Source organism: Poecilia formosa, unplaced genomic scaffold (assembly GCF_000485575.1).
Source record: "Poecilia formosa unplaced genomic scaffold, Poecilia_formosa-5.1.2 Scaffold105, whole genome shotgun sequence".
Lineage (NCBI taxonomy): Eukaryota > Metazoa > Chordata > Actinopteri > Cyprinodontiformes > Poeciliidae > Poecilia > Poecilia formosa.
Window position 1 is genome coordinate 52441 of NW_006800044.1, and position 11572 is coordinate 64012.

The following is an 11572-nucleotide window of genomic DNA, read 5'->3' on the forward strand; positions in this document are numbered from 1 at the left end:
TGCTTACTTGTGCTGAAACATGTGAAGAAAACTTCAACTTAACTTGGTCAGGAAGGAACCAAGAGCGTTGGCAAGGCAGATTATTTCATGTCAACAACACATTGATCAATGAGCTTCTTCTCCCGGTTTGGCCAGTTAGCTCTGATGCAATAACCTGCTCTGTGTACAGAGAAGGTTCACTGAGGGCATCGAAAACTTTGAGCCCTGATAAATGTACGTATGCAGGGTTACTTTTCTGTTAATGCAATCTTGTTTGAGCACAAAGAAAAAAGAAATAAGACTACATTCTCTTCAGCTCCGCAGAGCCTGGCATGGTTAGGTCTCCTTCTTGGAGTTTTATTATGTGCAGCAGCAGGAGGAGTTTTTATTCACTGGAAGAGGAACCGCAACAAGGATTTGAGTCCTGAATCTGGTAGAGGAACCCGTCACCTAAACTTTCACTTTTTGATCATGTACCAAAAGTCACAACTGATGTCTTCTCTCTTTCTGCAGCTGATGAACTGTCAAGCATCTCAATGGTAAAAAGAAATAAGTATATATATCAACATTTCCATTTGATTTGTGTCGGTCTGATATATCCCAGTATGCTAATGTCATTCTGGTTGTTTCTACCAGAATCATGTTTATGATGTCGTTCAGGATGAGGAAGTACAGCAACCGGGACCGCTAAATAGAGAAGTTGCCACCACTGATGATGGTTTCTACAATTTATTGCAACCTGTGAACTAAAGTAAAATAAACACTGCTCTGTCTTTACTTAAATGCTGAAATAGTTTTATTTGCCAACACAATAAACATGATTTGCAAAATAAAATACACAAGAGAAAATCACATGCGCACTTTGGATGAAATAAAGCCTGTTGAAAGACAACAATGTAGCAAACATTGCACTTGAAAAATATAGATCATTTGAAATAAACTGACTGGAAACTTTGTTAGGCACTTCTGTCCAGTGGTGTTAGCACAAATAAGGAATCAGCTAATTACATTGTAGCAGCTCACCACATTTAGGCATTTAGACATGGTGATAACAAAATGCTGAAGGTCAAACCAATGGGGGGAAAAAAGGATTTAAGTGATGCTGTGATGCTGAAGGTGGCATGTTTCTTGGTGCCAGGCAGGTTGGTCTTATTTTTATTTTTTTTATTTTTTGAGGGAACAGAGAAAGATCTTCAGTGTTTTCCTCGAGTGGCCAGAAAATTTCTAGATTTGAACTGCAACAAAAATGGGAATATTGGAATATTTGCATGAATACTCAATACAAATATTGATTAGAGTTATCATTGCCATATACTTACAGGTGAGTCCTTCTACATTCTCCTCTGGGAACGCATACAAGCTGTTGATTCGATTTGTAGCATCTGTGTGTTACACAAACATTTCTCATTTAAAAGGTGGAAAATTACTCTATAATTTTAAGACAAGAAAATACAAATAATGAGGTGCAGTTTAGATATCTGATTTAAAAAAAAGTGGCACCAAGACCATAATTTTACTCTCACCTGGTGAACATGGAAGACTGACATTCTCATAAATATCTGCAGAGTCTGTAAAGCAGACTGGTTCACAAGAGAAGAAAAGGGAAAAGGCAAATAATTATATATATATATATATATACACACACATATAGAGGAACAGAGAGAGAGAGAACCAGAGTAAGTAAAGTTTATTTATAAAGCGCTTTTCACAGACATAAAGTCATAAAGTGCTGTGCAATAGAAATCAACCATAAAACCTTAAAACCTTACAAAACAGAGAGAGAAACAGAGAGCCCACCTGCAGAGTTCCTCTGAGTTTTATATCTCCTGTAAATAAGCACTCCTGTTAGTGCTGCAAGTGTGAAAATCGTGGTAATGGTCAGGACTACAACCAGAGTCGAGGTTCCACCACTTTTTTCTGCCCTGTTGGTCTCCGAAGCAATGTAAGGAGAGGCTGGCAACGACATAAAGATGAAGCCATTTCAACACCTCAATACAAAGAGACCACTGTTATAGTGTATGTGGAAAATTAAGCAGAAAATACACCTTGGCGAGTTTCTGTAAATGCAGATGTTGTACTCATGGTAGTCGCGGACACGTCTTCTGCTTAATCAAACAAAAAAGCAAAGGAATAGTAACAGTTATCTAATAGACAACATTACTGGATCTAATACTGAAGAGATCTGTTTAAGATCAGACCTTGGTGACCCTGAAGATGTAGATTGATCTCTGAGCAGCGATGACTTTGCCCGAGTACATAATCACACTTGTACCACCCGTCATCACTGGCAGACACAGACTTGATTGTCAGGGATATACCCTTGATTTCAACCCTTGTCAAATTAACAGGAACAGAGTTGCTCCCTTTCTTCTTCACCCATGTGACATTTGAAGGGGCCATTTCTGCATCCACTGAACAGTTAAGACTCACTTTCTGACCAGGCTTTGCCACCTCTGGCTTAAGAATCCAGCAGTCTAAAAAATCATAAAGAAGCATGTGACCTACCATGCAGATTATATAAATGAATCGTTAAAATAAAAAAAAAAAAAATAAAAAAATGAAGATCCTACCTTTCACTTGTAATGTTATTTGTGTGACATTAATTCTGTCCCATCCTTTCCAAATTTCTAAATCGTACGTCCCTCCATCTGTTTGTTGCAAGGTTTTCAAAAAAACACACGTTTGTCCTTTCATGTTTGCTTCCAAATTCACACGTTTGGCATCCTGGTATTTCTTTGGGTACTCAAATATAACTGACGGTTCCTTGGCATTTGTTTTCTTCGTCAGTCTGATTCTATAGCAAATCCTTGGATCCGTGATGTTGAAGTTTAGACATGACAGAGCCACGTCTTGATCTTTAATAGCTGACACAAACTCAGCACTCACAGAGTAAGATTTTAATGAAGTTGCTGAGACAGGAAAGATAAAAAATTACTGTATGTAGTGAATTACTAAAATGTGTAAATCTACAAAAAAAAAGACATAAAATATATATTAAAATACAATATTGGCTGATTTAATCCAATAAAAAAGACCAACAAGAAACTCACCTCTGCATTTGGGAGGAACTTTTAATACAAACACTAAAAGACAAACCTGAAAATACAAGTGAGCCATTTTCTGACAAATGCATCAAGGTCATGTGAGGATTAGCTTTTGTACCTTTAGTTTTAAGATAGGATATTCTCAGTTCCTGTGAAGTGTCATCTTGAAACTGAAGTACAATGAATATAGGACAGTTTTCCTATTTTCAATTGAGCAAGAGCGCCATCGTTTGGCAAAAATAAAACATCACTGCGACATGGTGATTGACTTGTAGAATGTGACTGAATAAACTATAACATCATCCATCCTTCCATCTAATGTCTATCCCGGTTTATCCTTGCAGGATTGTTTTTCAAGATTATTGTATAATGCTAATTACAAAACCATGTTCAGTTTCAGAAAAATTATGCTGGATAAAAAAAATACTTTTAGTAGAGAAATGTCATGTTCCAGCCTACATTTCAAATAAATTGATTCAGTAAAAATTTAAGGATATTTGATCTTTCTAATGCCGTGTATTAGTAAAGTATTGAGATTAACTGCACAAACTCTAAATTTCTTGGCTTATGCCTTCATTTCAGGTAACTGAGTTGTCTCTTCGCTGACTAACAACAATCTCCCATGTTTCAACAGTATTGCTTCCTGAAAACAGTGAAAACATGTAAGCTCATTCATCGCATTGTACAGAAGTGAAACATAACAGTGAGCGCGTTGTGGGCAGTACACTGCAGTAACATGAAAAAGAACCGAATGGCACAAGTTTTCAGACCCTGCATGCTGAAAAGATGGGGTAAATGGGAATATTTTTTTGCATCACCCAGTTGACCTTAGCTCTCTGCTGCCTTAAATGTAATGCAGGAACTTCACCCAGACCTCACTTCCTCTTCAGATACAATTTACAGCCACAGCGATTAAAAACAGTCACTGTTTTACAGTTTCCCAGTACCGTTCACACAGATGGATAACAATGCTCAAGGTAAGCTCGCATTTCTCTGCTAAAGCTTATATTTTTAAAGCCAATTCAATTGAAAAAAGCTTGAAATTTGAAATTGATATGGTTTGTTTTTCTTCTCAGAATTCAGAAAATGATTTGTTTGATCACCGTTTTGTTTTTAACAGGAGGTAAAGCTTATGGGCTTCTTAAGTCTCAGCAGGAGGAAAAACTTAACTCCATAAATGAGGTGAGTTAGAATAACTGTCATATTTGGGTAGAGTAATTTAGCTTCATGGTGCGACCAAACAAATGAACTGATCCCCTTTTCAGGCGTTTCTCTCCGATGAAAAGTATGCAGAGGAGGAAGATCTGGCAACAAAGCTTGAAATGTTCAAAAGTGAGTTACTTAGAGAAATAAATGTCTTTATTTGCATTTAAATTTCTGGTATAATGTTCTGTAAAACACTTCAATGTCTTTCTTTTAGAGAAATACATGGAGTTTGATCTCAACGACAAAGGAGACATAGGTAAAGACTATCAAACTTCTACGTATCAAAAGTATTTTTAGCTAACGTGAGAAATTTCAACTTGCTCACTCACTCATTTTTAACAGCGTTTTCACAGGTCACTTAAACTTGTCAAATTAATTTCTTATATATACACAAACAATATTCCAGATATGATGGGGTTAAAACGTATGCTGGAAAAACTTGGACTGGCCAAAACTCACTTAGAGCTGAAAAAGATGATGTCAGAGGTAGCTGGAGGCCCATCGAAGGACACAATCAGCTACCACGACTTCCTGAATATGATGCTGGGGAAGCGAAATGCAATTCTGAAGCTGTGAGTATATTTAGGTTAACATGAAACCGAAAGGGTGTCTGATTTTAGATCGATTCATATTAGAGCTTTTGAGTATGTTGATGAATGTATGTCTTTGAAATAAAAAATATTTAAATGGTTTTGTGTTTTGCTATGTAATGAGACTAGGAATGGGCTGGTAGATTTTCATGTAAGCTCTGAGTAAAGAAATCCATTGCACAAACACAATGCTTTAAAAGAAGGCTGTATATGATTGCCTGGCTTTTGTTTTAAACTGTCAACTACTGCTAACTTTTACCCCTAACCAAAACACTTTAAGTTAAAAGTGGATTTCTTTAGTTTTCACACTATCACCAACCATGTTTTTCGTGTTTCCATAAGTGTGTGAAAAATACAGAGTGAATGACAGTTTTCACTTTCACAGCACTTTTTCTGGCATCTCACTAAAGGAACTTCAGAAAGTACAAAGAGTATGATTGAAAATTTGAAGTAATAAGTGTTTCTTCTTCTGCTGCTAAGGATTCTAATGTTCGAAGGAATGGGAAAGGAGCAGGAGCAGAAGGATGTTGGTCCACCTTCACGCAAAACCTTTTCAGACCTTCCCTGAAGTCTTCATTACATCAGGATATGTTTTCTTTTTTTCTTTTTTTTTTTAGAGTCCTTCTGGCCCAACCAAGATGTAAAACAGTGGGAAATTTGACTGAAATTTTTGTAATTCTTTTAAAAGGATGGAGTGTTGTTGCATAAGTTTGATAATAAAATGAAAATTATATTGCCTAATGCTAAAGTGACTTATAACTGTTGGGACTTTTTTAAATTTACCTGAGAAATATGGGCGTCAATGTCATTTTTTTTGTTACATCCGGTGTATTGGAATTGTTATTTTATTAAAAAGTGGAAGAAAAAAAAACAGTGTCGGTGTTTGTTTAAATTCAACGAGTTATAATTCGTTAAATGTTTCTATTTCCTGTCAACACATTATAATTAGACTATTAATTTGAAAACCTAAGACACCGGAAGTTGGTCATCGCGGAAGAGAGGAAAAGCTAGCAAAGCCTGCATATTAATATATTATAAGGCACATTTAAACGGGTAAGCGAAGCTACATTTATGTTGTAATTTAATAAACTCTCATGTGAAAATACTTTTGACAGAAATACTTACCGAATTAATCACCCTAAGCTACATAGCAACACAATAGCTAGCCAGGTAGCGTGTATATGAAGAGCTAACGTAAGTTGCGGTGAACGTAAACTATATCGGAGCATATATCCGATATGTGACGGCGTATCACGTTAGAATGGCTCATTTTTAAGTTTGTTTTAATGAAAGCTTCTGGGTAGCCGACTGGTGTGGATCTAAAGAGCTCTACTGTTTGTCAGGAGGATGAGCAGTTCGGAGGAGGTGTCCTGGATATCCTGGTTCTGTGGACTCAGAGGAAACGAGCTGTTCTGCGAGGCAAGTTCCACCTTTACTTTGAAAATATGATCAAAGAATCAAAAGTAGGAGCTCATTTATAAAGGAATCCAGTCTGTTTACATTTGTTCCTCAACTGAGAGGCTTTTGGGGTCGGAAACTGTTGGGTCTTAAAACATGTAGTTCTGACACATTTCCAAGAGTGTTACGTTAAAAACAAAACCGGTTTTACTAAGCGTTGACTTCTAAATGTTGCCAGTTTCACATATCTAGGTTACAAATTGAGAGAGTGGACAGCCTTTTATTAGCTGAAATTCTGGGGGTAAATCTCCAAATAGTACGTTGGGGGGGAATGTTCTGTGCATGCGAAAGACACCTGTAGTGGTTCAAACAATACGTAGTCACGATCTTTTGGCTCAGTTAGCATTCCTTTTAAGTAGATACCAGAAATGACTTTTAAGGAAGTGTTTTATTAGCTTCTTCTTCTGGCTACAGCGTCTGTGTTAACAAGTAACAGGTAACCTAAAAGATATAGTAAGTAGAGAGATACAATATATGTGTATGCACTGGTTGCAATAGTGTAGATATGTACACAGAAAATAAATCTAGGGAAGATGTTTATTGTGTTCATCAGAGCCTGGATAAAGAAACTCTCTGTGGCAACTGGATTTTGCAAATGGCGCCGACTTGAAATGTATAGAAGCTGTAATGACCCTCTCTATGGGTCTGATTGTTTGTCCTGTTTTGTGGCTGAGACAAATCACACAGTGGTGAATGTGGAGAGGACAGACTGAATAATGGCAGTGAAGAAAATCACTAGCAGTTTAATCATTCTATGAGGCTGCTTTTCTTTAACAGGAACAAAGCTCAGGAATACTGGGGACACCAAGGAAGAATATGAGCAAAGGTTTTAACTTCCAACAAGACAAGACCCTAAAACTACAACTACAACCAGAAAAGCAATAGCTAGATTTAGCTCTGAGTATATTCGTGTGTGCTCAGAATATGGTCAAAATCCCTAAATAACTCCTCATAAGACTCAAAAACCAATGCTGAAAGTTTACTCTAGATCTGCAATGCTGGTAGAGACGTAACTGAAAAGATTCTATAATTGTTCCAAACGTGGTTGACTGTAAAATGCAAATATATTTGGCAGAAAGCAGAAATCCTTTTCAAGTACTTTTGCAAACACTGTGTTCTCTACCGGAGAACATGGTGGCTTATACCAAACAAACCGGTCAGAGATCATGTGTGTTCAAAAAACAAAACAAAAAAAAAAAAAACAGAATTCATTTTTCTAGGAATTGTTTGTTCTCAGCATCCATCCAGTTAATCACTGGTTAGACTTGCACATGTGCACTTGTACAATCCAATTTCTAATTATAACTCTTTATTTTCTGCCCTGGCAGCAGCTGAATAATCCTGTTAGACGCTTCTCTAATGCTTTCACATCAGTGTGTGGTATTTTTCCGACTGCAGCAACAGTACCTATTCACTGAATGTACTCTGCACAGGTTGATGAAGACTACATTCAGGACAAGTTCAACCTGACAGGACTGAATGAGCAGGTCCCTCATTACCGTCAGGCTTTGGATTTGATTCTCGACCTGGAGCCTGGTGAGGTTATTAGAGAGGTGTTGACTTTGGATTAAAAGGAAGAAAAATTATAGTTTTTTAACTTCCTGCGTGACTTTTCTTTAACAGATGAGGAAACTGAAGATAACCAGAATCAGAGCGATTTGATTGAGCAGGCAGCTGAGATGCTCTATGGTCTTATACATGCACGATACATTCTCACAAACAGAGGCATCGCACAAATGGTACCGCAGTGCATAATGACTTGCGAGTCTCACTGGCTCTCCAAATCAATCATCAGCAGCCATCTTTAATTTTTGTTTCTCTCTTTAGTTGGAAAAATACCAGCAAGGGGACTTTGGCTATTGTCCCAGAGTATACTGCGAGAATCAGCCAATGCTTCCTATTGGTGAGGTGGACTCTTTCTAGACATTTTCTCCCACACTTGGTCATTAAGTCTTTCCTTACTGTTTGCTTTCTGACTCGACTCATCTAGGCTTGTCAGATATCCCAGGAGAGGCAATGGTGAAGCTTTACTGCCCTAAGTGTATGGATGTGTACACTCCTAAATCCTCCAGACATCATCACACAGATGGAGCCTACTTCGGCACGGGATTTCCTCACATGTTGTTCATGGTGAACCCAGAGTATCGACCAAAACGACCAGCCAACCAGTTTGTACCAAGGTTCGTTCACGTTTGTAAAGATTTATATTTAACGGTGTGTTTTAAAAAGTAGGAATGGGGTGTTTGTTGTATGAACCAGAAGCTAATTTCTTTGTTGTTTTTCTTTTTCAGGCTATATGGTTTCAAAATTCACCCAATGGCCTACCAACTCCAGCTTCAGGCCGCATCAAGTTTCAAAAGCCCGGCAAAGACAATTCGCTAGAATCCAACTCTGCGATGACAATGGACTCAAACATTATCATTGGACTTGTTTGAAGCAGTGAAGCATATATTCCCAATAAAAAAAGCTTTGCAGCTGCCTAAATTAGTCTTTGTTTGTACTTTTAAACTCAGTCATTTGTTCTAATTTGGGGAATATAACAATAAATACACTTTTGCAAAGTTCAATTTGTGTGGATTGGTTTATAGTCTTGGGGATTTTTGTTTATAAAGGGATAATCCTCTATACCCCTTTGATAGTTCTCCACTGATTTGAAGTGAATTTGCTAAAGTTGTGAAAAACAATTTGGAAATATACAAAGATTTTGTTTAAGCAGTATTTAGATGTTTTGTAAAGCTTTTTGCCATAGTTGCGGTACATTAATAGGAAACATAAATAGGACTACACATGTAAGGAACTAAATTGTATGGTCCCATGCATGCTACTTTTAGTACCAACTGTCTTGATTGTTATAGACACAGAACCTGATGCAGTTTCCTGTACAATTGTCACACATAGAAGTTTTAATCATTGTTAAAATTATTACAGTAACAGTTACACTAAAAAAAAAGTACAAATATTTTAACCCTAATTAATGAGGTTGTAACATTCAGGGAACAATCTGAGCACTCGGCTCAGCAATCTCTACATAGTTCTGGATGCTCTTCTATCCTTTTAGCACACTCCACAGATTCCTTTGAGAATGAACAGCACACGCAGGGCCTTTGGAAAGGGCCCACTGTTTCCATAACTGTGGGCATGTGGTGGTTTTCCTGGTATTTTGCTAAATGGCTCAAATTTGATCACTGCAGACAGTTCCAATTAAAATTCAAGTAGAAGGCAGCAATTGCTGGTACATGAGTCAAATGGTAGTTTTGGTGCCTCGCTTACGGCTTCACTGTGCATTGTGACCAAACATCTTAACCCTATGTGCAGCCTGGCTTGTTCCAGTTATTTTAAACTATGTAATGATTGCTCTGACTATAAAAATTAGCAAAAGAGAAGCAACTGTCTGTTTCCTGACTTGAGACCAATGCTTTTATGTAAATGGCATGTCCTCTCATCTTTCCCATTTTAAGGAGTGGCTTAAAATGAGTCATTTGCCACAGGGAAGCAGGAAGTCATGGACTACTAATGTAAAGTTTCAAAACACTAATTAGGGTTATTGATCAGGACAAATGAGAACAATACTTGGTCATAGTTATTAAACAAAATACTGAGGATATATAAGATGGTGGTAGTAGGTTTTACATATTTCGGTAAGGACACAAAGAAACTTGATTATTGTCTATGTAGATAGTTACAGTTCACACAAACAGCCCAACACAAATGCAAGTAAATGCATATTTTATTCATTTTTTTCCTCATAAAAAGACAGGGAGAATTCACAAAGAAACAATAGTTTTTGTCTAAAATCTACTTTTACTTAAAATGGAATACTACTTTTTCATCCTGAAGAAGATTGTGGGTGTTTTTTTTTTTTTCTAAAATGCATGAAGCTATGATAAGAACAGATCCTGTTTGGACTTTAGGACAAAAAGGAACATGTTAGTAAGCAGGTTCTCTAAAAGTTAGTCAAGCATTCCTTTCTATAGAAAAAGCACAGGAAAACAGCAAGCGAGTGCAAATCTACTCAAAACTATGTGGTTAAAAAGGCTTTACAAACTTGTTTGATAATGAAAGTAATATATTGACATCTCTACCTGAAGCTTTGAAGCTCATTAAAACACCACAGTACATCAAAATCACATGAAACGGTTCCGACTTTACAAATAAATTACTGTATAGCAGAACATAAAAAAAGACAACCTGTGCGCCTGTGAGAGAGAAAAAAAAAGCCACGTATACTCGGGCAGCTGCCTTCATCTCTTACATGTGTGGTAATAGTGACAGACAAGTTTTCATTTTCATTGACCTCGCTTGACTGAACATGAATGTACATTTACAACACAGATGGATATACATTGATGACAATCCCTTATACAATCATAAGGAGGTCTGTAGTCTTACATAGAACATCAAAACCTGAGATAAGCAGACCAAAGCGAGAAAAACATCTCATTGACCAAATAAAGTGGCTGAATAGTTTACACACCACTGGTAAATTTGCCAGGTTTTTTCCTGATGAATCTGCACACAATTTGACATTTATCCTGTACAATTCAAGAGAAAAACAAAAGAAAAACTATTGGAGAAAAACATAACAAAAACATCTGAAATGACCTGTTTGGATGACCATGAACACTAGTGAACTCAAGAAAATCCACAGAATTTTATATACGACACTAAAAAGACAGTCAACAACCTGGCTTGTTAAAACTGGACATTTCCCTAAAGCTGATGAGAAAAAAATGGATTTGGAAGACTGAAAGTAACAGTGAAGGAGCTACAAGAAGTTGTTAGTGGGTGTTTTTGACATGTCACCAATCTCAATAATGTCCAGACTAAATAGGAACGCACCTCGGGAGGTCCGCAGTGCATCTCGTCGATCAACCCAACTTCTGCAGTCCTGTTTTGTCTTGATTCAGAGAACTTTCAACAAAGCTTTAGTTTAGGGGTGGGCTTGCTTACTTAACCAGGTTGTTGCAGATATATATATTGATACAGTCATATGAAAAAGTTTGGGCACCCCTATTAATCTTATTTATTTTTATCTCTAAATATTTGGATGTTTGCAAAAGCTATTTCAGTTTGATACAACCAATAACTTATGGACACAGTAATGTTTCAGTATTGAAATGAGGTCTATTGGACTAAAAAGAAAAATGTGCAGTACGCATTAACACAAAATTTGACAGGTGCAAAAGTATCGACACCCCAACAGAAAAGTGACATTAATATTTAGTAGCTCCTCCTTTTGCAAAAATAACAGCCTCAGGCTCTAGTCGCTTCCCGTAGCTTTTAATGAGTTCTTTT

The 11572-nt window shown here is 37.0% G+C and overlaps 3 protein-coding genes and 1 long non-coding RNA gene across 6 annotated transcripts; 3 read left to right on the forward strand and 1 right to left on the reverse strand.

Moving 5' to 3' along the window:
- Positions 1 to 6: 6 nt before the first annotated feature.
- Positions 7 to 826, forward strand: LOC103143073 (uncharacterized). Its single transcript, XR_476746.2, has 4 exons — positions 7 to 213; positions 296 to 412; positions 493 to 518; positions 616 to 826. It is a non-coding gene; the product is annotated as an uncharacterized LOC103143073 (long non-coding RNA).
- Positions 827 to 1143: 317 nt separating this feature from the next.
- Positions 1144 to 3306, reverse strand: LOC103143076 (uncharacterized). Of its 3 annotated transcripts, none has more exons than XM_016675017.1 (8): positions 3030 to 3306; positions 2550 to 2888; positions 2178 to 2453; positions 2025 to 2078; positions 1777 to 1932; positions 1503 to 1559; positions 1299 to 1361; positions 1144 to 1214 (listed from the first exon to the last, which is right to left on the reverse strand). In XM_016675017.1, the coding sequence occupies exons 1-8, from the start codon at positions 3094 to 3096 to the stop codon at positions 1204 to 1206; spliced, it is 1023 nt and encodes a 340-aa protein (XP_016530503.1). In that variant the 5' UTR covers positions 3097 to 3306; the 3' UTR covers positions 1144 to 1203. The 3 variants fall into 3 exon arrangements, with proteins under 3 accessions (XP_016530503.1, XP_007559538.1, XP_007559539.1); XM_007559476.2 differs by having other exon boundaries at positions 2025 to 2084; XM_007559477.2 differs by having other exon boundaries at positions 2025 to 2081; positions 3030 to 3302.
- A 453-nt stretch (positions 3307 to 3759) lies between these two features.
- Positions 3760 to 5486, forward strand: LOC103143078 (allograft inflammatory factor 1-like). The gene is made up of 6 exons (XM_007559478.2): positions 3760 to 4000; positions 4144 to 4205; positions 4289 to 4355; positions 4444 to 4485; positions 4636 to 4801; positions 5300 to 5486. The coding sequence occupies exons 1-6, from the start codon at positions 3982 to 3984 to the stop codon at positions 5385 to 5387; spliced, it is 444 nt and encodes a 147-aa protein (XP_007559540.1). The 5' UTR covers positions 3760 to 3981; the 3' UTR covers positions 5388 to 5486.
- Positions 5487 to 5761: 275 nt separating this feature from the next.
- Positions 5762 to 8844, forward strand: LOC103143079 (casein kinase II subunit beta-like). The gene is made up of 7 exons (XM_007559479.1): positions 5762 to 5872; positions 6163 to 6238; positions 7711 to 7813; positions 7901 to 8016; positions 8105 to 8180; positions 8268 to 8457; positions 8569 to 8844. Exons 2-7 carry the CDS (start codon positions 6167 to 6169, stop codon positions 8657 to 8659), a joined length of 648 nt encoding a protein of 215 aa, XP_007559541.1. The 5' UTR covers positions 5762 to 5872; positions 6163 to 6166; the 3' UTR covers positions 8660 to 8844.
- Positions 8845 to 11572: the final 2728 nt, after the last annotated feature.

Excerpts from the sequence above, each read along its gene's own strand:
- LOC103143076 (XM_007559476.2), bottom strand. The coding sequence starts at position 3,096 with ATGGCTCACTTGTATTTTCAGGTTTGTCTTTTAGTGTTTGTATTAAAA. Across the intron at positions 1,933-2,024 it reads ATTTACAGAAACTCGCCAAG|CCTCTCCTTACATTGCTTCG; the intron begins GTGTATTTTCTG and ends TGTCGTTGCCAG. Across the intron at positions 1,362-1,502 it reads CAGTCTTCCATGTTCACCAG|ATGCTACAAATCGAATCAAC; the intron begins GTGAGAGTAAAA and ends TGTAACACACAG.
- LOC103143078 (XM_007559478.2), top strand. Across the intron at positions 4,206-4,288 it reads AACTTAACTCCATAAATGAG|GCGTTTCTCTCCGATGAAAA; the intron begins GTGAGTTAGAAT and ends TCCCCTTTTCAG. Across the intron at positions 4,356-4,443 it reads AAAGCTTGAAATGTTCAAAA|AGAAATACATGGAGTTTGAT; the intron begins GTGAGTTACTTA and ends TCTTTCTTTTAG.
- LOC103143079 (XM_007559479.1), top strand. The coding sequence starts at position 6,167 with ATGAGCAGTTCGGAGGAGGTGTCCTGGATATCCTGGTTCTGTGGACTC. Across the intron at positions 6,239-7,710 it reads GAAACGAGCTGTTCTGCGAG|GTTGATGAAGACTACATTCA; the intron begins GCAAGTTCCACC and ends TACTCTGCACAG. Across the intron at positions 8,181-8,267 it reads TCAGCCAATGCTTCCTATTG|GCTTGTCAGATATCCCAGGA; the intron begins GTGAGGTGGACT and ends CGACTCATCTAG.